At 41.4% G+C, this 27084-nt stretch overlaps 1 protein-coding gene across 1 annotated transcript in view; it reads left to right on the top strand.

Annotated features, from left to right (window-relative positions):
• The window catches only part of LOC122479454 (hornerin-like), a 53780-nt gene extending 34572 nt beyond the window's left edge, over positions 1–19208 (top strand). The window contains exons 13-14 of the mRNA XM_043573354.1: positions 12661–12809; positions 14460–19208. Coding sequence (XP_043429289.1) covers positions 12661–12809; positions 14460–18269 — 3959 coding nt within the window. The 3' untranslated portion in view covers positions 18270–19208. The remainder of the gene's footprint in view (positions 1–12660; positions 12810–14459) is intronic.
• The last annotated feature ends 7876 nt before the right edge of the window (positions 19209–27084 follow it).

Raw genomic sequence — 27084 nt, 5'->3', positions numbered from 1 at the left:
GGGAACTTGCTCGCTCCCCGCAAACACCCGACTCTGCGCTTCTGCGGAGCCAAACCTCCGGCAGCGGATCTGACTCCCTCCCGCTGCCATAGGGCCCCTCCTGAAGTGGATCACCTAAGGAGAAGCGATCTAAGCCTGCCCCTCCTGCCCCCGAGCACCTTGCCTACCCACCCCAGCTAATACGCCAGATCCCCAGCATCACAAGCCTGGCAGGGTGCAAGTAGCCCAGACGAGCCACACCACCCCACAGTGAATCCCGCCCCTAGGAGAGGGGAAGAGAAGGCACACACCAGTCTGACTGTGGCCCCAGCGGTGGGCTGGGGGCAGACATCAGGTCTGACTGCGGCCCCGCCCACCAACTCCAGGTATACACCACAGCACAGGGGAAGTGCCCTGCAGGTCCTCACCACGCCAGGGACTATCCAAAATGACCAAGCGGAAGAATTCCCCTCAGAAGAATCTCCAGGAAATAACAACAGCTAATGAGCTGATCAAAGAGGATTTAAATAATATAACAGAAAGTGAATTTAGAATAATAGTCATAAAATTAATCGCTGGGCTTGAAAACAGTATACAGGACAGCAGAGAATCTCTTGCTACAGAGATCAAGGGACTAAGGAACAGTCACGAGGAGCTGAAAAACGCTTTAAACGAAATGCATAACAAAATGGAAACCACCACAGCTCGGCTTGAAGAGGCAGAGGAGAGAATAGGTGAACTAGAAGATAAAGTTATGGAAAAAGAGGAAGCTGAGAAAAAGAGAGATAAAAAAATCCAGGAGTATGAGGGGAAAATTAGAGAATTAAGTGATACACTAAAAAGAAATAATATACGCATAATTGGTATCCCAGAGGAGGAAGAGAGAGGGAAAGGTGCTGAAGGGGTACTTGAAGAAATCATAGCTGAGAACTTCCCTGAACTGGGGAAGGAAAAAGGCATTGAAATCCAAGAGGCACAGAGAACTCCCTTCAGACGTAACTTGAATCGATCTTCTGCACGACATATCATAGTGAAACTGGCAAAATACAAGGATAAAGAGAAAATTCTGAAAGCAGCAAGGGGTAAACGTGCCCTCACATATAAAGGGAGACCTATAAGACTCGTGACTGATCTCTCTTTTGAAACTTGGCAGGCCAGAAAGAATTGGCAAGAGATTTTCAGGGTGCTAGACAGAAAAAATATGCAGCCAAGAATCCTTTATCCAGCAAGTCTGTCATTTAGAATAGAAGGAGAGATAAAGGTCTTCCCAAACAAACAAAAACTGAAGGAATTTGTCACCACTAAACCAGCCCTACAAGAGATCCTAAGGGGGACCCTGTGAGACAAAGTCCCAGAGACATCACTATAAGCATAAAACATACAGACATCACAATGACTCTAAACCCGTATCTTTCTATAATAACACTGAATGTAAATGGATTAAATGCGCCAACCAAAAGACATAGGGTATCAGAATGGATAAAAAAACAAGACCCATCTATTTGCTGTCTACAAGAGACTCATTTTAGACCTGAGGACACCTTTAGATTGAGAGTGAGGGGATGGAGAACTATTTATCATGCGACTGGAAGCCAAAAGAAAGCTGGAGTAGCCATACTTATAGCAGACAAACTAGACTTTAAATTAAAGGCTGTAACAAGAGATGAAGAAGGACATTATATAATAGTTACAGGGTCTATCCATCAGGAAGAGCTAACAATTATCAATGTCTATGCACCGAATACCGGAGCCCCCAAATATATAAAACAATTACTCATAAACATAAGCAACCTTATTGATAAGAATGTGGTAATTGCAGGGGACTTTAATACACCACTTACAGAAATGGATAGATCATCTAGACACACGGTCAATAAAGAAACAAGGGCCCTGAATGAGACATTGGATGGATGGACTTGACAGATATATTTAGAACTCTGCATCCCAAAGCAACAGAATATACTTTCTTCTCGAGTGCACATGGAACATTCTCCAAGATAGATCATATACTGGGTCACAAAACAGCCCTTCATAAGTTTACAAGAATTGAAATTATACCATGCTTACTTTCAGACCACAATGCCATGAAGCTTGAAATCAACCACAGGAAAAAGTCTGGAAAACCTCCAAAAGCATGGAGGTTAAAGAACACCCTACTAACGAATGAGTGGGTCAACCAGGCAATTAGAGAAGAAATTAAAAAATATATGGAAACAAACGAAAATGAAAATACAACAATCCAAACGCTTTGGGACGCAGCAAAGGCAGTCCTGAGAGGAAAATACATTGCAATCCAGGCCTATCTCAAGAAACAAGAAAAATCCCAAATACAAAATCTAACAGCACACCTAAAGGAACTAGAAGCAGAACAGCAAAGGCAGCCTAAGCCCAGCAGAAGAAGAGAAATAATAAAGATCAGAGCAGAAATAAACAATATAGAAACTAAAAAAACTGTAGAGCAGATCAACGAAACCAAGAGTTGGTTTTTTGAAAAAATAAACAAAATTGACAAACCTCTAGCCAGGCTTCTCAAAAAGAAAAGGGAGATGACCCAAATAGATAAAATCATGAATGAAAATGGAATTATTACAACCAATCCCTCAGAGATACAAACAATTATCAGGGAATACTATGAAAACTTATATGCCAACAAATTGGACAACCTGGAAGAAATGGACGAATTCCTGAACACCCACACGCTTCCAAAACTCAATCAGGAGGAAATAGAAAGCTTGAACAGACCCATAACCAGCGAAGAAATTGAATCGGTTATCAAAAATCTCCCAACAAATAAGAGTCCAGGACCAGATGGCTTCCCAGGGGAGTTCTACCAGACGTTTAAAGCAGACATAATACCTATCCTTCTCAAGCTATTCCAAGAAATAGAAAGGGAAGGAAAACTTCCAGACTCATTCTATGAAGCCAGTATTACTTTGATTCCTAAACCAGACAGAGACCCAGTAAAAAAAGAGAACTACAGGCCAATATCCCTGATGAATATGGATGCAAAAATTCTCAATAAGATACTAGCAAATCGAATTCAACGGCATATAAAAAGAATTATTCACCATGATCAAGTGGGATTCATTCCTGGGATGCAGGGCTGGTTCAACATTCGCAAATCAATCAACGTGATACATCACATTAACAAAAAAAGAGAGAAGAACCATATGATCCTGTCAATCGATGCAGAAAAGGCCTTCGACAAAATCCAGCACCCTTTCTTAATAAAAACCCTTGAGAAAGTCGGGATAGAAGGAACATACTTAAAGATCATAAAAGCCATTTATGAAAAGCCCACAGCTAACATCATCCTCAACGGGGAAAAACTGAAAGCTTTTTCCCTGAGATCAGGAACACGACAAGGATGCCCACTCTCACCGCTGCTGTTTAACATAGTGCTGGAAGTTCTAGCATCAGCAATCAGACAACAAAAGGAAATCAAAGGCATCAAAATTGGCAAAGATGAAGTCAAGCTTTCGCTTTTTGCAGATGACATGATATTATACATGGAAAATCCGATAGACTCCACCAAAAGTCTGCTAGAACTGATACAGGAATTCAGCAAAGTTGCAGGATACAAAATCAATGTACAGAAATCAGTTGCATTCTTATACACTAACAATGAAGCAACAGAAAGACAAATAAAGAAACTGATCCCATTCACAATTGCACCAAGAAGCATAAAATACCTAGGAATAAATCTAACCAAAGATGTAAAGGATCTGTATGCTGAAAACTATAGAAAGCTTCTGAAGGAAATTGAAGAAGATTTAAAGAAATGGAAAGACATTCCCTGCTCATGGATTGGAAAAATAAATATTGTCAAAATGTCAATACTACCCAAAGCTATCTACACATTCAATGCAATCCCAATCAAAATTGCACCAGCATTCTTCTCGAAACTAGAACAAGCAATCCTAAAATTCATATGGAACCACAAAAGGCCCCGAATAGCCAAAGGAATTTTGAAGAAGAAGACCAAAGCAGGAGGCATCACAATCCCAGACTTTAGCCTCTACTACAAAGCTGTCATCATCAAGACAGCATGGTATTGGCACCAAAACAGACACATAGACCAATGGAATAGAATAGAAACCCCAGAACTAGACCCACAAACGTATGGCCAACTCATCTTTGACAAAGCAGGAAAGAACATCCAATGGAAAAAAGACAGCCTCTTTAACAAAGGGTGCTGGGAGAACTGGACAGCAACATGCAGAAGGTTGAAACTAGACCACTTTCTCACACCATTCACAAAAATAAACTCAAAATGGATAAAGGACCTAAATGTGAGACAGGAAACCATCAAAACCTTAGAGGAGAAAGCAGGAAAAGACCTCTCTGACCTCAGCCGTAGCAATCTCTTACTCGACACATCCCCAAAGGCAAGGGAATTAAAAGCAAAAGTGAATTCCTGGGACCTTATGAAGATAAAAAGCTTCTGCACAGCAAAGGAAACAACCAACAAAACTAAAAGGCAACCAACGGAATGGGAAAAGATATTCGCAAATGACATATCGGACAAAGGGCTAGTATCCAAAATCTATAAAGAGCTCACCAAACTCCACACCCGAAAAACAAATAACCCAGTGAAGAAATGGGCAGAAAACATGAATAGACACTTCTCTAAAGAAGACATCCGGATGGCCAACAGGCACATGAAAAGATGTTCAGCGTCGCTCCTTATCAGGGAAATACAAATCAAAACCACACTCAGGTATCACCTCACGCCAGTCAGAGTGGCCAAAATGAACAAATCAGGAGACTATAGATGCTGGAGAGGATGTGGAGAAACGGGAACCCTCTTGCACTGTTGGTGGGAATGCAAATTGGTGCAGCCGCTCTGGAAAGCAGTGTGGAGGTTCCTCAGAAAATTAAAAATAGACCTACCCTATGACCCAGCAATAGCACTGCTAGGAATTTATCCAAGGGATACAGGAGCACTGATGCATAGGGCCACTTGTACCCCAATGTTCATAGCAGCACTCTCAACAATAGCCAAATTATGGAAAGAGCCTAAATGTCCATCAACTGATGAATGGATAAAGAAATTGTGGTTTATATACACAATGGAATATTACGTGGCAATGAGAAAAAATGAAATATGGCCTTTTGTAGCAACGTGGATGGAACTGGAGAGTGTGATGCTAAGTGAAATAAGCCATACAGAGAAAGACAGATACCATATGGTCTCACTCTTATGTGGATCCTGAGAAACTTAACAGGAACCCATGGGGGAGGGGAAGGAAAAAAAAAAAAAAGAGGTTAGAATGGGAGAGAGCCAAAGCATAAGAGACTGTTAAAAACTGAGAACAAACTGAGGGTTGATGGGGGGTGGGAGGGAGGAGAGGGTGGGTGATGGGTATTGAGGAGGGCACCTTTTGGGATGAGCACTGGGTGTTGTATGGAAACCAATTTGTCAATAAATTTCAGAAAAAAAAAAAAATAAAAAAATAAAAAAATAAAAATGTAAATTATTTGGGGCACCCGGGTGGCTCAGTCAGTTAAGTGGCCAACTCTTGATTTAGGCTCAGGTAATGATCTCGTGGGTTTGTGAATTCAAGCCCCGTATTGGGATCCACACTGGCAGTGTGGAGCCTGCTTGGGAGTCAGCCTCTCTCTCTCTCTCTCTCTCTCTCTCTCTCTCTCTCTCTCTCTCCCCCCCCCCCCCGCCTCTCTCTCTCTGCCTCTCTCTTTCTCTATCTCTCTCTCTCTCCCTCTCTCAATAAATAAACTTTAAAAAATCCTTTAAAAATGTAAATCTACTTTAATCCTTCTTAATATTAACCTTCTTTTGAAGGATAATGTGTATGTCTTCCTCAGCATGTTAGCAGTATAAGTTTAAATTTTAATAATATTATAAAAAATTTTGTTACGTGGAGTTCATTAGAGTGTTAAGTGTGAGAGTTCAAGTTCTAACATTTCTGCAAATTTCTATATTATACATGATCCTTTAAGGAGATGTATTAGGTGTTACAGCATCATCACATCACTGTGACTGCAATTCCTTTGAGTTTACAGATCGAACTTCCAAGCTTCTGGTTTCAGACTATGCAAATGCAAAAAAAATGGCCAATAAAAATTTATGAACAATATGTCTTGCTTCTTTCACGCTCCACTACTCGACTTAATAAGTGGGAAGGCTGGAAACTGACCCAAACAGGCAGAGAAATTAATGATGGAGCTCTGGAGAGCAAAAACATTTAAGCACTGGCCAAGGAAGAGGAGCCCTCAAGAAAGACTGAAAGAGGTGCAATAATCAGATTGTAAAGTGTTGACAAGTAAATGGAAGGTGAGGGACAGGGAGCGCTATGGAGTTAGGCTATGAAGAGGTAGAAAGATCTGATGGGAATAAATTAGATGAGAAATCATCATCACTCCCCTCATCTCAAGCCTCCTCTTTCTCCTTGATTGCTTTTCCTAGTGCGTACACCACCATACAGTCATCCAAGCCAGACCCCTGATTACGTCCATTCCCTTGCCTCTCACCTGATTGATCTTCCTTGTTCTACCTCAGCTCCCCACAGTCAAGCATCATCACAGCAGTGAGTCAGGTCATGTCTCTCCTCTGCTCAAACCCCTGCATAATAAATAAGCCAACCATACAGTATGTTAGGAGCATGTACCAAACAGAGTGGTCAAGGCAGGCCTTATTAGAAGGCAACACTTGAGCAAGCGCTTGAAGGAAATAAAGGATAAAACCAAGTGGATATTCGGGGTGAAAGCATTCCTAATGGCAATCCTAAGGAAAGAGAATGCCTGGGAGGTTTTAGAGAATAGCAAGGAAGCAGTATGGCTTCATCCGAGTCCATGAGGAAAGAGAGCTGGAGGAATGTCAGAGAAGAAAAAGGGGCCTGATCAGTGTCATACTCATCACATTCACACTAAAGTATGCCTCCCTCTTGAAAAAGAGAGAGGGACAGAGAGAGAAACCAGGAAATAGGTGATGAATGTAAGCATGCAAAGCACTGTGCTTGGCATAAAGGGGACCATAATTTTCTTTCTTCTGCCAAAATGTGGAGGCATAAAGAACAGACTGATGGTTACCAGAAGGGAGGTGGACGGGGAGACAGGGGAAATAGGTGATGAGGATCAAGAGTGCACCTGTCATGAAGAGCAGAGGGTGTTGTCCAGAAGTGTTGAATCACTATATTGTACGCCTGAAACTAATATAACACTGTTCACTAACTTGAATTTGAATAAAAATTTTAAAAAATATATCCTTCCCTCTCTCTCTGTCTCTCACACTCACACACACACACACACACACACACACACACACACACACACAGGCAAAGGCTCTGGATCTGACTCCCAACACCCAAGGGCTCTCTATGTCTTGGCTCTTCCCTTCCCATACCTGAAGCTCAGATGTACCCCCATCCCCAATGTCCCCCATGCTAGCAGGTGTTTTGTGTCACCTACATGTAACACTTGGAGGGTCCCCAAGGAGCACTTTCCATCACTCTCCCCCATCTGCCTACTATGATCAACCAAGCCTGCATGCAGAAAGCCTCAGGTAGGCAGCAACAAGGGATACAGGCTATGAATGGTCATGCCAATAATAGCATCAGACAGAAAGTTAAGGAGATGAACACACACTAGAGAAAGGTATTGACAGAATAAATAAGGGGGTGCAAGTAAGAATGAGCTCTGGATTCCCAGCATCTGGAGCATCTTCTGGAACTTGGAGGAGAAAAGGGAAAATACCAACAGGAGAGAGAAACAGCTGAAGAGGAAGACCAATACTCAAGCAGGCTATGTTCCAGAGCCTGGGGCTGGAGCTGTAAGATGGATCACTGTGCCGGCCCCACTCCCTAGAGAATAGATGCTAAGCTATAAGATTATATCACATTTATTTTTGACTTTTTGAGATAAGAGGGAAATGACTCTTGTACCTAGAAAGAACACCTATTGACAAGTATTAATTTATAGCCAACTTCTTTTGACTCCCCTTAACCCAAACTCATGAGCATCAGTATTCTCTGCTTGTTATGTCCCTGGTTTTTGCATAGTCTCTTCCTTCATAAACACTAAGCTATTAAGAATCACCAGGAATTGCATAGGGGATGTGATGGGAGAGGAAAGAAAGGGCAGGGAGGAAAAGACCTTCTGCAGAACTTTCCTAAGACCCAGCAGATGGTGCTATAAGAACACTGCCTTAGGGACAAGGGCAGCGCGAGTGCACTGGGATGGGAAGAGAACTCCACCTGCTGATCTTCACCAGTTTTATCTGTTTGTTGATTGGTTGGTTGTTGTGGGTTTGTTTGTTTGTTTGTTTGTTTTAGGTCAAACACTCCGTTCCTCAGGAGATGCCTCCAAACCCTTCCTTTTCTAAGACACAAATAGTCCCCTACTCCCTGGCTATTCCTAGGAAGAAGCAGATTTGAGTTTGAATCCTGTCTTCTCCACTTAATAGCTAAGTGACTTAAAACAAGTTAGATATCTTCTCTGAGCCTGTTTTATCATCTGCAAAATGGAGGTAATAATACCTACATCATATACTTGTTGTGGGGATTAATAAAATGATGAATGTAAGTATGCAAAGCACTGTGCTTGGTATAAAGGGGACCATAATTCTCTTTCTTCTGCCAAAATGTGGAGGTACTGAAAAACCTAAAACGTGACACATACCATAAGAAACCTCTTCTCCTGAACCCTGTCATCTCCAAAGGGAAAACCGTGAACCAAATTCATGAGGGGAAATCTTCATGCCCACCGTTTCACTGTGGAGCACATGCTCTGGTAAAATCATGACTCTCTGTGTTTGGGAAAGGATGTTTGTGATAACCTAGTCCAACTCTTACATTAGTAATGCTCAAAAGGGAGCAAAGAGGCCAAAATGCACATTCAATATGCCTCTTGTTTTCATCACACGAACCAGGAAATAAAGCTCAACACAACTCTGGTTGGTGATGTCAGAGGGTATTCAGAAAATATAGCCCCAAAAGGACTAAAACTGCTTATATGATACATGACAATTCCTTTAATGCCCCTAGCAATGAATTCAGTTACATTGCAAAAAGCTCATTGCACTTTTAGTCAATGCAGATGTTAAAAATTTCTTCCTTACATCAAGTCAAAAGGTATCTCCCTTTTATTAGCACCCAACGGTGCCCTGTTCTGGTCCCTTTCCCTACCACCACACACGCTGACATTCACAAACAGACATGCACACTTTTCTCACTCAAGGGAACTCGTGGTTCTGATGTCCCACCCTTCCCAGCCCTCTTCTTCACTCTGAGACTCCTCTCCTGGGGAATCTTCCTGACAAGCAAATATAAACGAGGGTCAGGAATGCCATATGCAGTGTGTCACCAACTTTTTGTATGGGCCACAAGCTAAAAATGTGTTCTACATTTTTAAGTGGCTGGAAAAAATTGTGACCTGTGAAATTATTAAATTTAAATTGTCAATAAGTCAGTGTCAATAAATAAGTTTTACTAAACACAGGCATGCTCATTCATTTAAATATCATCTGTGGATGCTTTCATACCACCAGAGCACAGCTGGGTAGCTGCAAAAGACTGTCTGGCCCACACAGCCTAAAACATATACTATCTGGCTCTTTACGGGAAAAGTTTGCTGACCCCTCATTTAGGAGAACACTGGCACTGAGAGCATGATTCACCTGGATTAGTCTCCACCAGCAACCCCCTCGTCCCTCTGTGGCAAACACTGGCTCCTGAAGAAAATTGGTCTTCACTCAGCAAACTCCACCTCCCCTGCACCCCCACAGTCTTAGTCACACCTGCAAAAGGCTCACTCCTCTGATGGAATCATGACAAAGTGGCCCAAATCAGGCATCCAGAAGAAACGTGGCCACAGCATGGATCCTGACCGTGCAACCCTCAGGGTAGCTCCTAGAAGAAAACACAGAGCATCATAATGGTTGAATTTGGAATCACATAATTTATCATTTACCAACAGTTGCTACCACTCCTTCCCAAATCCTGATGATTGTATTGCACAAGTTTTCAGTCCATGTGACTTCACCCAGCTTCACTGACATCCATGTTATACGCATAGTTCAGAAAGGATGAAATGCAGAGCAAGGTCGCAGGGATAAGCAGAAGGCATGTGTTGATTCCCAATCCTAGGACTCAGTTTAAATTTTTTTTAATGTTTATTTATTTTTGAGACAATATGAGAGACAGAATGCAAACAGCGGAGGGGCAGACAGAGGGAGACATAGAATCTGAAGCGGGGTCCAGGCTCTGAGCTGTCAGCCCAGAGCTGGATGAGGGGCTCGAACTCATGAACCGTGAGATCATGACCTGCACCGAAGTCAGACGCCCAACCGACTGAGCCACTCAGGCGCCCTAGGACTCAGTTTATATTTAGGTGAAATCATGTCCTCTGAGGTGAAGATAGCAAGAGAGAGGGCAGCCCCCAATCCTGTGAAAAAGTGGAAGTTGATCAATGCAGAGCACTACAGTCATGACCCTCACTCCTCTTTCAATTCAATTCGACAAACATTTATTGGGGACTTCTTTGTGCCAAGAAATGTGCTGAGTCTCCAGGTGACACAGGTGATAATAATGCCCATCCCCTGATCTCAAGGAGCTCATAGTCTAGAAGTGATATAAACACATACATCAGGGGCGCCTGGGTGGCGCAGTCGGTTAAGCGTCCGACTTCAGCCAGGTCACGATCTCGCGGTCCGTGAGTTCAAGCCCTGCATCGGGCTCTGGGCTGATGGCTCAGAGCCTGGAGCCTGTTTCTGATTCTGTGTCTCCCTCTCTCTCTGCCCCTCCCCCGTTCATGCTCTGTCTCTCTCTGTCCCAAAAATAAATAAACGTTGAAAAAAAAATTAAAAAAAAAAAACACATACATCAGGGTATGTGTCTGTGTGTGTACACACACATGCATACATCAGAAAGAATATACACCAAATAATTAACAGTAGCTATTTCTGGGATACCTTGCTAAAGAGCATGGATTTCTTCCTAAGGTTAACAGTAGTTAAAACGAAAGCTATATTGAGAATGGCCACTAAGGTCTGGTAAATAGGGTTAGGTAAAGAGACAAGAAGGCCTGTGCAGTCATTATTGATTCAAGAGGAATGGTTATATCATGGGTAATAATATCCTGGATGATACTCTGGTTGGAAATCCATATAAGAAAATTCAGCTCAAAATGGGAGTTTGACTGGATGATCCTTAAGGTTCCTTTGAAACATCAGGTCCCATGATTGTTGGACATTCAGTCCGTGATGTCCCTGCACACATTCCATTCACTCCAATTAAAGTCCACATAATTGGCTATTGATGCATTATGCTAGATACTTTGTTGAATACACAAAGGTCTTTCTGCATCACCCAGAGACTCTGGCAGGTGGGGCTGATACTAGCCCAGATTTGGGAACTGCTAGTGCAATCACAGGTGAGCATGTAAGGAAGTAAGAGGGCAATCACCAGGAAGGTGGAGATGGAGGCGGAGGTGGAGCTGGGCTTATTTGTGGTGAATCAGGACATCTCAGGACAGCTCCTCCCTAAGATGGACCATTATCCCCTCTATAAAAAGGCCACTATCCCCAATTAGCAGCACCCTGTAAGCCATTCCAGTCTCCATCCGACTTGTTCCTCTGGTGAACTAGGTAAGTGAACAGGAGTACTTTGGGCCATAAATCCAGTATGTGCTCTAAGACAAAGAGGCACTGGACACCAGCCTTCTTTCTAATGTACATTGGGGACTTTTTTTTTTCAACGTTTTTTATTTATTTTGGGGACAGAGCGAGACAGAGCACGAACGGGGGAGGGGCAGAGAGAGAGGGAGACACAGAATCGGAAACAGGCTCCAGGCTCTGAGCCATCAGCCCAGAGCCTGACGCGGGGCTCGAACTCACGGACCGCGAGATCGTGACCTGGCCGAAGTCGGACGCTTAACCGACTGCGCCACCCAGGCGCCCCTACATTGGGGACTTTGATATAATTTTAACTTTACTGAGAAGGAAAATGAAGAGATGACTGGGAATTATAGCACCTTCTTTCTTCAGGGTCATTTCCTTAAAGATCATGGGGCTTAATTATCCACTAGACAGGTTGCTCCTGGACTACTGAGATTTTTCTCTCTGCTATATAATCAGCAAAGCCTGAGGGTCGGTCCCTGTTTGGAGAATGAAAACAGAAGTGGGCCCAATAGCAGCTGCCCCCAGCTCTTTACCACCTAGGCCTGTGGTTGCTCACCTTGTCTACTTCCTCTGACCTACAAGTCTTGAGGGTATACCTTAGTCACTGGTGTCCGTTGGGTGGAATCAGGCATGCCATGTGGATGAAGGACCTGTCCCTCCATAGTGGTGGCTGGCACCTAGAGAGGAATTGAGGAAGTAGGTGGATCGGCACGCCCAGGATTTCTATAGCTCCAGAGCAATGTTCATAAAATTATCCTTGGTAGAAGCAGGAAGCTCAAAACAGAAAGCCATTACTCCTACATTCATTCAGGAATGAAAATAAGAGATACATATTCTGTTCCTAATTTCATCACTCTCTTGCTACATGGCTTGAACAAGTCTGTCAACTCTGGATTGGTTCTTGATTTCAACAGGATAAAATTAATCATGCCCAATTAATTCTGAACAAATACTACAAATGATTGTAACTATTTATGTATTTAAGCAAGAAAAAGGAGTAATAAGAGGTGGGTCTCTCTCCTTTTTTATTTTTCCTTTAGGTTAAATTTACAAAAAGATGCCTAAACTCCTACATGGCATTGTCACTGTCATTGATCTTTTCTACCAATATGCCACCCAGGATGGGGAATGTGACACATTGAATAAGGCAGAACTGAAAGAACTTTTGGAAAATGAGTTTCAACAAATTCTGAAGGTAAGAACCCAGCTCAGGACTGAAAACAGCTACAATTCTCTTCTTCACTCCTTCCCACCTTTTTGTCACATCTGTCAGACTCCTACAGGACTCTCTACTTGGTGATAGAGGTTAGGGTTTGGTAAAGGCTTGAAATATGATCAAAAGTTGACCCACAATTGTTTCCATTAACAGGACCAAGGGAAGTGATCCTACTGAACAGATAAAATCCATAGGTTATATAATATCCTATCTATGTGATTCTTATGGAATAAAAAAAAATTAGATAGTTCTCAGAAAAAGTAGATGAAATGCATCTTCTTCCCTTTGTCTTTCTTTATCCCAGAACATCCTGACTGACCTCACTGCCTATTTTTGAGATTCTGACACTATAAGGCCTCAGAGTTCAGAAAGTTAGCATCTTCCTCCTAAATCATAAAACATGGTGACCAACATCTTAAAATATCAGCTCTGAAAATAAATATTTGGGAGCTTAGATCTAGCTCCTGATCATCAATTCATTATATCCAACTGCCTACTAAATATTTCTTATTTGGATTCCTATGGGTGTCTTAAATTCAGTATATCAGATATGAAACTCATCATTTTCCCTCTAAACTTTCTCCTCTTCTGCCCAAGGCAGAAATCTGGTTCCATTCATAACTCATTCTCTCAGCAAGCACCTCCACCCTCCATATAATTCATCAACAGTCTCTCAAAACTGCCCATTTCTCTCCATCACTATTGCTAGTCCTTTGGCTCAGGCCACCTTCTACTCCCAATCTCAACCTTAAGTGCAAATCTAATCATTTTACGACACAATTCAAAATCCTTCAGCTTTTAAAATAAATAAAGTCTAAAGTTCCTTCACATAACTTAAAAGGCATGATCTTATCCCTATTTGTTTCTCTAGCAGTATCTCTTGACTATTGAGACTCAAAATTTAACAATCCATAATTTCTTCCTTGTATGAGCCATGTGTCCTCTAACCTCCAGCTCTGTTGTTCCCTCTGCCTAGAAAACTCGTGTCCCCTCTCCTTTCTTTCCTACCCCTTCATTTGGCCAAGTCCAACTAATACTTCAAAAGACATTACTTCCTCTCATTAACCTTCCTTAAACCCCCACTGGTTCCCCTCTGGTGTACTCTCTAAAACATTATCACAATACACTGTAATTTTAAGTTTGTGTGTCTGAGCCACTAAACTTTAATTTCCATTTTGGCAGAAAACAAACTTTTTCACTGCTTCATCCCCTGCAGCTAACTCAATGCTAAGCAGATAGTAGTGCAAAAAAATCTTTGTTTTGAATGAGTTAATGAATAACTGGGCAAATAAAGAAAAGTCACATATAATTATGTTAATCATTCATATTTAACCTATTGCTCACAAAATATAATCAATTTCCTTGTTCACTAACATCTTTCAGTTGCATCCTCTTCTAGAAAATTCTCACTTCATTGCTTATTATTTCTTTCTTTCTTTCTTTCTTTCTTTCTTTCTTTCTTTCTTTCTTTCGGCTCAGGATAGAACACTCCAGCCTAAAGGACTAGGTGGTTGAGTTCCACCTAAGTAAGCCAAGCATTCACATTTCTACAGTCTTCTTTCAAATGGATTGCTGGGTGTGTGTTGTCCACAGTGACATAGCTGTCCCTTGTACCTTGTTCCTATACAGAATCCAGATGATCCAGACACTGTAGATATCATCATGCAAAATCTGGATCAAGATCATGACAAGAAAGTGGATTTTACTGAGTATCTTCTGATGATATTCAAATTGGCTCAGGCTTGTAATAAAATCATTGGCAAAGATTATTGCCAAGCTTCAGGGTCAAAGCAGACAGACCACAGTCACCAGTACCAAGAGGAACAGAATGAAACAGAAGAGGAGGACAGAAGGCAAGGTCATTCAGGGTCAAGTACAGAAGAGAATAATTCCTATTCTGGGGGCTCCAGAAGAAGTATTAAACACAGGCCTGGGTCCAGCTCCAGAAGAATGGGTCATCAAGGAGGCTTATCTAGTTCAGAGCACAGGCAAAGCTCTGGGGAAAGGAGAGAGTCAAGTTCAGGCCACTTCAAGGATAGTAAGAAAAACAAGCATGGCTCTCATCAGCAAGAGAGATCTGAGAGTCATTCTTCTGGTCAGAGGCAACACAGATCCAATTCAAGTGGTCAATCGGGACTTGGTAGACAACAAAAACAGGGTTCTGAATCAAGAGAGTCTTCAAGTTATGAGGGATATGGGTCTGAATCAGGCCAGTCCATAAGCAATGGCAAAACTCATTCAAGCTCCTATGAGTCCTCTACTCAGAGAAAACATAGCAGCAGCTCTAGTTATCAGTCAGGAGGGTATGGAAGACAAAAGCATGGGTCTGGCTTGGTCCAGTCTTCTGCCTCTGGTCACCATGGGTCTGGCTCAGGACAGTCTTCTAACCACAGTCACGAAGAACATGGATCTGGACAGTCTTCTAGCTATGGACAATATGGTTCTGGCTCCAGTTATCCTTCTAGGCAAAAATACCATGAATCCAACTCAGCTGGTTATCCAGGGAGTTGTGGAAGACAAAATCAAGGGTCTTGGTCAGGCCATTCCTCTAATTATGGAAAATATGGATCTGGTTCTAATCAATCTTCTAGTCAGAAATACCATGAGTCTAGCTCAGGATCCAGTTTAGGTGAGTCATCAAGCTGTGGACAACATGGATCTGGATCAGGTCAGTCCTCTGGCTATGAACAACATAGATTTGGCTCAGGTCAGTCTTCTGGCTTTGGGCAACATGGGTCTGGCTTAGGTCAATCCTCTAGTTATGGACAAAATAGTTCTACTTCAGGACAGTTATCAAGCTGTGGACACTATGGATATGGCTCAGGTGAGTCTTCTAGCCATAGCCGACATAGGTCTGGTTCAGGAGAGTCTTCTAGCTATGAACGACATAGGTCTCGCCAAAGTCGATCTTCTAGCCACAGTAGACATGGGTCTGGGTCAATAGAGTCTTCTAGCTATGGACGACATAGGTCTGGCTCAAGTCGATCTTCTAACCACAGCCAACACAGATCAGGCCAGTCTTCTGGCTATGGCCAACACAGATCTGGCTCAAGTCAGTCCTCTAGGTATGGCCATCATGGGTCTGGATCAGGTCAATCTTCTGGCTTTGGGCAACATGAGTCTAGCTCAGGAGAATCTTTTGGCACTGAGCATGGATCTGGCTTAGGTCAGTCATCAAGCTGTGGACAGCATGAATCTGGATATGGTCAATCCTCTAGCTATGGACAACATGGTTCTGCTTCTGGACAGTCATCAAGCTGTGGTCAACCCGCATCTGGATCAGGTCAGTCTTCTGGCTTTGGGCAACATGGCTATGAATCAGGTCAATCTTCTAGCTATGGTCAACACAGGTCTGGATCAGGACAGTTGTATGGCCATGGTCAACATGGTTCTGGCTCAAGTCAATCTTCTAGCTATGGACAATATGGTTCTGCTTCAGGACAGTCATCAAGCTGCGGGCAACATGCATCTGGATCAGGACAGTCTTCTAGCCATGGTCAACACAGATCTGGCTCAAGTCAGTCCTCTAGATATGGTCATCATGAGTCCAGATCAGGTCAGTCTTCTGGCTTTGGGCACCATGGGTCTGGATCAGGTCAGTCTTCTAGCCACAGCCAACATGGGTTTGGATCAGGCCAGTCTTCTGGCTTTGGGCAACACATGTCTGGATCAGGTCAATCTTCTAGCCTTGGTCATCATGAGTCTGGATCAGGACAGTCTTCTGGCTATGGTCAGTATGGTTCTGGATCAGGTCAATCCTCTAGCTATGGACAATATGGTTCTGCTTCTGGACAGTCATCAAGATGTGGTCAACATGCATCTGGAACAGGACAGTCTTCTGGCTATGGTCAACACAGATCTAGCTCAAGTGAGTCCTCTAGATATGGCTATCATGGGTCTGGATCAGGCCAATCTTCTGGTTTGGGGCATTATGGGTCTAGATCAGGTCAGTCTTCTAGCTTTGGGCAACATGAATATAGCTCAGGAGAGTCTTCTGGCACTGAGCATGGATCTGGCTTAGGTCAGTCATCAAGCTCTGCACAGCATGAATCTGGATATGGTCAATCCTCTAGCTATGGACAACATGGTTTTGCTTCTGGACAGTCATCAAGCTGTGGTCAACACGCATCTGGATCAGGTCAGTCTTCTTGCTTTGGGCAACATGGGTCCAGAACTGGTCAGTCTTCTAGCTATGGCCAGCATGGGTCTGGATCAGGTCAGTCTTCTTGCTTTGGGCAACATGGGTCCAGAACTGGTCAGTCTTCTAGCTATGGCCAGCATGGGTCTGGATCAGGTCAGTCTTCTGGCTTTGGGCAACATGGCTATGAATCAGGTCAATCTTCTAGCTATGGTCAACACAGGTCTGGATCAGGACAATTGTATGGCCATGGTCAACATGGTTCTGGCTCAAGTCAATCCTCTAGCTGTGGACAATATGGTTCTGCTTCAGGACAGTCATCAAGCTGTGGGCAACATGCATCTGGATCAGGACAGTCTTCTAGCCATGGCCAACATAGATCTGGCTCAGGTCAGTCCTCTCAATATGGTTACCATGAGTCTGGGTCAGGGCAGTCTTCTGGCTTTGGGCAATATGGGTCTGGATCTAGTCAGTCATCTAGCTATGGCCAGAATGGGTCCGGATCAGGTCAGTCTTTTGGCTCTGGACAACATTGGTCTGGATCAGGTCAATCTTCTAGCTGTAGACGACACAGATCTAGCTCAGGTCAATGTTCTAGTTCTGAACAATATGGGTCTGGCCCATGTCACTCATCTAGCTCTGAGCAGTGTGGTTCTAGATCTGGTCAGTGTTCTAGCTCTGAGCAATATAGGTATGGCTCATGTCACTCATCTACCTCTGGACAATGTGGTTCTAGATCTGGTCAGTGTTCTAGCTATGAGCAACAAGGGAGATATAGGTCAAGTTCAAGTGGAACTCATAATGAATACAACAGACCCCATATGGGCTCAATCCCTAATCAATCAAGAAGAAATAGCCAGGAATGGTCAGGGTGCGGCCAAAAAGAAAGAAGTAGGTGTTACAGCCTATCAGGTAGTGGGCCTGATGTATATGAGAGTATTCATGGACAATCAAAAACATGTATGCAACAAAGCCAAGGATGGAGCCAAGGTCCATGGGAATCTGGCTTCATCGAATCAAACTGTAATGAAGGGCAATCAGGAAGCAGTTGCAGACAAGTAGAAAGCTCCTCGAATTGTAGCTCTGGACAATTGATACCCTCTTTTGGACAGTCTAGATCCAACACTACCAATACATTGTTAATTTGCAAGGAGGATAACAGACAAGGTGACTACTGTTATAAAAGAGGAGGAGATAACTGTGCAGGGGGAAGTACCGGCCCAAGTTCCCATAATTTCCACAGCAGCACACCACTCTATGAATATATCCAAGAGCAGCGTGCCAATTCTAAGGATAAATAATAAATAGAAGTGAAATTCATTCAAGTAGCCATTTAAGAAATACAGCACTGTTACAGATAAGCAATTCATTATAAAACTTCTTTTAAAAGTGGGTGTATCTGTTTCTTCTTCTAAACACGTAACTGTACTCTATTCCTTGTTATTAAGGTTCCCTCAGAGAATGTAGGATATGTGAGCACTTTGTTAGGAAATACTGAGTTGAACAAATTATGTGTGGGACTACATTTGAAAGAATAATACAAAGCATATGAGGAGCATGGGGTTTAGTTGAGATATCATTTCAAGAGCTCATTAGTCATTTTAAGATGCCAAAGCCAAACTTTCACCCCTAAAGAACAAAGTATTAGAAATGCATTACCAGTTCTGGAGCTAAAGCCTCTCTTACAGAAACATGGATCATAATTTTTGGTGCTCCCCACATTGGATGGTGATGGAATGGAGAAGATCCTAAAAGAAAAAGCATGGCGTTGGTAGTTTCTTTGCCCATCAAAACCACCAAGACCCTATTTTTGGGTAAATCTTTCATCAATAAGCTAACAAATGGCATTAAAAAGTGGCACTAGGAGCTTCTCCCTCACCAGTGAATAAAAGCATTCTTTCTTAAAGAGCAGGGATGGATATTTTCATGATTAAAGGATACAAATGTGGACTCTAACTTGGTTTCAGCAATAAAGCTCTTGCCCCCTCCTCCTAAGGATTTGCTCCAGGTTAAAAAAGGAAGAGCAATAGCATGGAAATATACTGTCTCCAACCTACTTTTGTAGTTCATTGGTCTTTCTGTGTAGGAAAATATCATTTATGCCCAGATGGAAAGGAAGACTATCTACCACTGCTATATTGCTCCTTGATTTGACTATAATATATTTGTTTCAAGTCTTTGGATTCAAATAACTGGATATCATTAAAATTGACAGCAAATTATGATGATCATATACTAAAGTCTGTCTCATCTCTGCTTTGTTTTACTTCTCACACACAGGTAGTCAAACTAGAAACTAACTCAAATAGCTATTTTCCATGGTCTTGTCCTTCACAAACAACCCAGAATAGACAAAGAATTTTAAAATTTAATGATAAACAACTCGATTTAAGAATGAGCAAAAGATCTGAATGGACATTTCACCAAAAAAAAAAAGATGTACAAATAGCCAATAAGCACATAAAAATATGTTCAATGTTATTAGTCAACAACATCTTAAAACATCATGAGGGATACCTGTTAAGCTGGTTAAGAATCCAACTCTTGATTTCAGCTCAGATCATGATCTCACAGTTCATGAGATTGAGCCCTGAGTCAGGCTCCCTGACAACACAGAGCCTTCTTGGGATCCTCTCTCTCCTTCTCTCTCTGTCTTTCCCCTGCTCACATTCTCTCTCTCAAAATGAATGAACGAATGAATGATGAGATGCTATTGTACACCCATTAGAATGGCCAAAATTAAAAATACTGGCAACACCAAGTGTAGATGTAACAAGTGAAAAAATAAAATGACACAGTCACTTTGCAAAATAGTGTGGCAATTTCTTACAAGGTAAAATATACCTGACTATATCACCCATCAACTCTGATCTTAGGTGGAATTAAAATGTATGTCCACATGAAGATTTTTACATGAATGTTCATAAAAGCTTTAATAACAGCCCAAAACCTGAAACAACCCAAATGTCCACCAACGAATGAATAGATAAACAAATTGTGGTATTGTCATACAATGAAACATTATTTAGGAAGGAAAAAAGAATTAACAAACATGATATGGATTAACCTCAAAAACATTATATTGATCAAAAAAAGCTAGACACAGGGGCACCTGGGTGGCTCAGTCAGTTAAGCGTCCAAATCTTGGTTTTGGCTCAGGTCACGATATCATGGTTTGTGGGATTGAGCCCCACGACGGGCTTCACACTCACAGCAATGAGCCTGCTTGGGATTCCCTCTCTCCCTCTCTCTCTCTGCCCCTCCCCTGCTTGCACTCTCTCAAAATAAATAAAAACTTTAAAAAGAAAAGCTAAACACAAAAGAGTACATACAATATGATTCCATTTATATGAAAGTTACTAAAAACAAATAGAAAAACAGAACATAGGTCAGTGGTTAACTCAGAATGAGAGAACTTATGAACTTAATAACTGGCTAGAAAGAGGAACACAAGGGAGCCAAAAGTAATGGGAATTATTCTACACAGTGCATAAATTACATATGCACTTTATCATATGAAAACTACAGCTCAATAAAGTTGATTTTGTTTAAAGTCTCCACAAGGCTTTTTGTGAAACTTGACTAATTCTAAAATTTATATAGAAGAGCAAAAAATTAAAAATGTCCAGGACAATTTTTAAATAAGGAGAAGGAATGTCATCTTATCAGATATCAAAATATTACAAAGTTACATTATTCAGGGCAGTGTGGAACTATTTATAAGAACAGACACATAGAACAGTGGAAGATCCAGAAACAGACCCATGCATACTTGACTTGTATTAGTAATGACTCTGCATTTCGGTGGGAAAAGACAAACCATTCAACAAATAGTGCCAAGATCATTGGTTTTCCATGTGAAAAAAAAAATTATATCTCCATTTCATATGCCATACACAAAATCAGTTCCAAATAAAGACCTAAAGTGTGATAAGCCAAAAATTTTTAAACAATAAAGAAAATACAGGACAGTATTTTTATGACTTCAAAGTAGATTGAAGTCTTAAACAAGAAACACAGGAGGAAGAGTTAAGATGAAGGAGAAGTAAGGGGACCTTGGGTTTTTCTCATTCCTCAAACACAGCTGTATTGAGGTCAGATTACTTGGAACACACAGAAAATAGATTTGCGGAGCAGCAGAAGGATCTCCACAGTTGGAGGGAGACAGCTTGGCAGATGCAAAGTGCATAGACATGAATTGGGGAAGAGAAAATGCCGGAGCTGTGGAGAGGAGGAAACACTTTCTGTGGAGACACAAAAGGGAGAGAAGAGAGGGGTTGAGAAAGTGCAGCATCGAGTTAGCACAAGAGGAAAACCTCTCTGGACCACGGACCGGGTAGCTGGAAATACTGAGTGTCCCAATTCTTTTTTGCAAACAGATTTTGGAGCTCCAACCTGGAAGCTTTGGAAGTGTGCAATTTTCTTTGGAGTGGAGCCATGGCGTGCACTCCTGGGGAGGAGGGAGCTAGCCCCAGAGTGCATAGTGTGGTGTAGCAGTCTCTGGGATGCACAGGAGAGAACAGTCCCCTTCCTCTTAGAAGAGGATTTATTGCCTCCCCAAGGACAAAAGACCCTGCAGGTGCCAGCCAAAGGCCTTTCATCAGCAGGACAGAGAGACTCTACTCCAGAGGAGGGGAGTGGATCCATGCCATGCCGGTCACTTATCACTTTGGATTTTGAATCCCAGCTGTGCACCAAGTGCCAGGTCCTTAAGATTTTAGGTTTTGAATCCCACACATGCACCAAAGAAAAAAATGTAAGAGAAATGCAAGACAGTTTTGGCACAGGGCGAGGTGCTGCCTGAACAGCTAATCCTCGAGGGCTGCCTGAACAGCAGGGGTTGAGGTCCCCAGCTGATGACTAGAGATTGGGGTGGAGCCATTTCTCCCCAACACCAACACGGTGGGATCAACACAGCAGCCCCCAGTAAACTAGGACCCACTTACACCAAACCCTGCCCCACCATGCCTGGCAACTGTTTATTTATTGGGGCAAGACTGACACTGAGCCAGCACAGCCACCACCACCCCCAGGCACCAACAGAAAACTTTTTTCTTTTTTTTCTTTTTTTCATTTTTACCATTTTCTTTTTTTCTTTTGGAATCAGGTTCATAGTCTCTAATTAGGTTTTTGTCATTTCCTTCCTTTTTTTTTTTCTTTTTGAATCAGGCTTTTTTATCCTTTTCTTTTTTCCTTCTGCTTTTTTTTCCTCTTTTATTTTTTTTCTTTATTTTTCCTTGGAATCAGCCTTATGGTTTTTTGATTCCCTGTTTGATTTTTTTCTGTTCCTGTTCCTAATGGAATCAAGCTACTCCCTCTTTCTTTTCCCAGGATTACTTCAACAAACAAATCAAAGCACACCAACTTAAAGTCCCAAACATTTCACCACTGCAAATAAGGAGCAGCTCTGCAGAGGACTGACCAGTGGGAAAGAGAAGCCAGAACATAACAGCAGAGCACACACAGCATACACCAGAAACACTTCCTGGAGTGCTGGCCCTAGACAGTGTATGACCCGTTTCTAACATAGTAGTACTCTCAGGTGAAGGACACATAACAAGCTTTTAAAACATGCAAAGACCAAAAAAAAAAAAAAAAAAAAAAAAACATAGCCAAATGACAAGACAGAGGAATTCTCCCCAAAAGAGAGGTCAAGAAGAAATCACAGCCAGGGACTTGCTCAAACAAATATATAATATATCTGAACAAGAATTTAGAACAGCAGTCATGAGACTACTAGCTGGGTTTGAAAAAAAGCATAGAAGACACCAGAGAAACCCTAGCTGCAGAGATCATAGACCTATTGTTCAGGATGAATTTTAAAAATTCTATAACTGATATTGAAAGTAAGGGAATGGAGAACCATCGATCATGCTAATGGAGACCAAAGTCAAAAGAAAGCTGGAGTAGCCATACTTATATCAGACAAACTAGATTTTAAAACAAAATCTGTAACAAGAGACAAAGAAGGGCATTATATCATAATTAAGGGGTCTATACATCAAGACCTAACACTTGTAAATATTTATGCCCCCAACATGAAAAACACCCAAATATGTAAATCAATTAACCACAAATAAATTAATTGATAATAATAGAAGACTTTAATATCCCACTTACAACAACGGACAGATCATCATCTAAGCAAAAGATCAACAAGAAAACAATGGTTTTAAATGACACACTGGTCCAAATGTACTTAACAGATATATTCAGAAAATTTCATTCTAAAGCAGCAGAATACACATTTTCTCCAGTGCACATGGAACATTCTCCAGAACAGATCACATACTGTGTCACAAATCAGCCCTTGATAGTTATAAAAAGACTAAGATCATACCATGCATATTTTCAGATCGCGACCCTATGAAACTTGAAATCACCGCAAGAAAACAATTTGGAAAGCCCTCAAAAACATGGAGGTTAAAGAACATCCTACTAAAGAATGAATGTGTCAACCAGGAAATTAAATAACAAATTAAAAAATACATGGAAGGAAATGAAAATGAAAACACAACAATCCAAACCCTTTGGGATGCAGCAAAGGCAATCCTAAGAGGAAAACACATTGCAATTCAGGCTTATCTCAAGAAGCAAGAAAGGTTCTAAATACACAGCCCAACTTTCCAGCCTAAAGGAGCTAGAAAAGGAGCAGCAAATAAAACCCAAAGCAGAAGAAAGGAAATTATAAAAATTAGAGCAGAAATAAATAATACAGAAACAAACAAAAAAAAACACAGAACAGACCAATGAAACTAAAAGCTGGTTTTTTGAAAGAATAAACAAAATTGATAAACCCCTAGCCAGCCTCTCAAAAAGAAAAGAGAGGAACCAAGCAGATAAAAGTATGAATGAAAGAGGAGAGATCACAACCAACACCCCAGAAATACAAACAATTATAAGAGAATACTGAAAAATTATATGCCAACACTGAACAATCTGGACAGAATGGACAAATTCCTAGATACTTACATACTACCAACTGAAATCTGTCCCAGGAGACAGCTATTACCAGAGATAACTTCTTATACCAAAAAGACTTGATCTGCACGGCATATCTGTTCTTCTCATCTTCCTGTGAATTGCCTTCCTCCCCACTGAAGCCCCAGACCTGCGGCTCCTTAGCTCAGGATGGTAGGTATATAAGCCTCAACTGCCTGACTGCTTTTGAGTCTCATATTTTTATGGGGCTCCCATACATATGAAATTAAATCTTTCTCACCTTACTCTGTCTTCTGTCAATTTAGTTAGTAGGGCAGCCAAGGAACCTAGAAGGGAAGAAGGGAAAAGTTTTCTGCTTCTACTTGATATATGTATCAACATGGACAAGTCCCCAAAGTAGAATATTGAGTGAAATAGTTGTAAAACATATGTGTATAGTATACCATTTACTTAGCTTTACAACATATATAACAATCCCATATATTGTTTGTGGTTAGTACATAATTGGTAAATATAAAAATCCTTTTGGGAATGTGAAACACCAAATTCAGGATAGTGGTTATCTCTGGAGAGAAGGGTGATGGGTGTTGAGGAAGGCATTCCTGATGAGCACTGGGTGTTGTATGTAAGTGATGAATGACTGAATTCTACTCCTGAAACCAATATTACACTATATGACAACTAACTAGAATTTAAGTAGAAACTTGAGAACAAACTGAGGATTGATAGGGGGTGGGGGAGAAGGTGAAGTAGGTGATGGGCATTAAGGAGGGCACTTGTTGGGATGAGCACTGGGTGTATGTAAGACAATTTGACAATAAGTTATATTAAACAAACAAATAAATAAATAGAAACTTGAAAGAAAGAGAAAAAGAAAAAAAGAAAGAATAAAACTTGCTTCCAACTTTAAAAACCTAACTGCTTTTCAATTAAAAAAAAAGAATAACAAAGCCAAAAGTTTTCTTCAGCAAGACAATGTTGATTATATTACTCCCTCCCTACACTTAACTTGTAAACCTCAAATTATTTCACAAGAAAAAGGAGGGCCCAAAGATCAGTGTTAGAATGCCCATCAAGGTCTGCTCAAGAAAGAAAGTACTCTGACAAGCTAGCCCACAGACGTATCTGCTCCAGCATGTCCCAGCTGTTGAAATACATGTATCAGTACATCAGTGCCTGATGATATTCATCATCTGAATCATACAACCAACTTTCTGGCTCAACTTGAAACTCAGCAGGGAGCTGTCTGCAAATTTTGGTTTCCTGTAATTTTCCCAAAAAGAGAAAGCATTCACTATCCATTCACTAATATAGACACCTAGTGTTTCTGGCAGTGCATTTCTGACTTTCTGGTTCCCTCTTGACATTCTGGTTTTCATACTTCAGTCCCTGGTGAGTTCAGTTACAAAGAAACAGCTTTCCTGAGTCTAATCAACTCTGCAACATGAGTGCATCCTACCTGAGCCTACAAGAATGATGGCCAAACCCAGACCCCTTTTCCAGGCAACAGCCCAACCTTATTCTTTGCCTCTTCCAAATTTCAAGAGTTCAGGAGCAAAAACATTATTCTAGTAAGAGAAAACAAATTTCACACAAATGCCTAGTTGTATAGCTAAGCCCATTTTTCATGTGTCTCTCTTCTCTTTGTTAGAACCACAGAATCTAAAGGGTAGAAAAGGGTGAGGTAATTGTTTCAGGCAGTATCTAATAGGGTCTCAATACCTTGTCCAGAGTCTGGACCTCACTTCTGAAGATGAAGAAAGTTGATTTTTTTTTCTGTACACTCAGATGTAACCAAGCTCTGAGAGACAGATTCATACTAAACAAAGCCTTAAGGATCTAATTCACTAACTACAAAATACACATGCATTGCGAACAGGAAACAGTTGTCCACCACAGGATATCCCCTCCCACTGGATAGATTCATTTAAGAGATTATCAGAGGTTGTTAAATGAGCTCAAGAGCAAAAGAGTTTTATTCTCAAAAGGTTGCCCTATCATGTTATGGTAACCTGGTGATTTTAACAATTTTCCCTAAAAGGGAAAAGAGTACGAAATTAACATCTTTATTGAGTACCATGTGAGCTGGGAATATTAAAGTATGTGTTTTATATTATTTATTGCTTAGTTTCACTCTCATTACAACCTTATGACTAGAGGTTTTTTATATTCATTTTATTAAAAAGGAAAGGTGAAGTGAGTTCCTTACATTAGTAGAGCCAGGTTTGAGAACCAGATCTGTCTGACAAACACATCTTCCACGCTAGTAATATTTCTCTTTAAACAACTACAGTTAACCCCTGAACCACAAGCAGGTTAGGCACGCTGACCTCCCCCCAATAAGCACAGCTGAAAATATGCATATAACTTCTGGCTCATCCAAAAATTAATTACTAACAGCCTACTGTTGACCAGAAGCCTTACCAATAACATAAACATTCAAATAACACATATTTTGTATATGTATTATATAACAACATTCTTACAATAAAGTAAGCTAGAGAAAATGTTAACAAAATCATTAAAAAGAGAAAATATATTTAACAGTACTGTACTATATTTATCCCAAAAAATGCACACATAAGTGGAGCAGTGCAGTTCAAACCTGTGTTGTTCAAGGTCCAACTATACAGATACCTCAAACCAGAACAGCTCCCTCTTCTGGGCACTGCGGAAGACACACCAACTAATAATAATCCTGACTCCCCTTTTCTTGCCCTCAATACAAGGATACTTAATGTCCTTGAGGGACACTTGAGAAATACCCTCACTCATCAGCAACACACTTAGAAACAATTTCCAAGGGAGGTTCCCTGCTGCAGATAACTCATGTCCTCACATTTATTTATCTCATCACATTTAATAGTCCTCATTAAGTTCCATTCCAGGGGGTGGCATTTCTGACCTTGTCCTCCTTAGGGTATGCCTCATTTGAAGTTCACTGTGGACTAATTAGAAACAACCACCCACAGTGTTACACTCTTTAAAAGACAAAGATCTTATAGCCACTGCCCCCAACACCCAGAATTCCCTGTCCCACTACCTACTCCTATGCTCTCTGATTCCTTCGCCCTGTGTGTTCTACCCTGTGGATGAACTATCCCAGAGCAGCTTTCCTGGCTGCTGCTTGGTCCTTATCTACAAAGTTTGAGCATTCCAAGTGTTGAAGGTCTT

The sequence above is a fragment of the Prionailurus bengalensis genome, chromosome C1 (assembly GCF_016509475.1).
Source record: "Prionailurus bengalensis isolate Pbe53 chromosome C1, Fcat_Pben_1.1_paternal_pri, whole genome shotgun sequence".
NCBI classification, from domain to species: domain Eukaryota; kingdom Metazoa; phylum Chordata; class Mammalia; order Carnivora; family Felidae; genus Prionailurus; species Prionailurus bengalensis.
The sequence above is the reverse complement of the archived record's forward strand: the minus strand, read 5'-3'. Positions and strand labels throughout refer to the sequence as shown.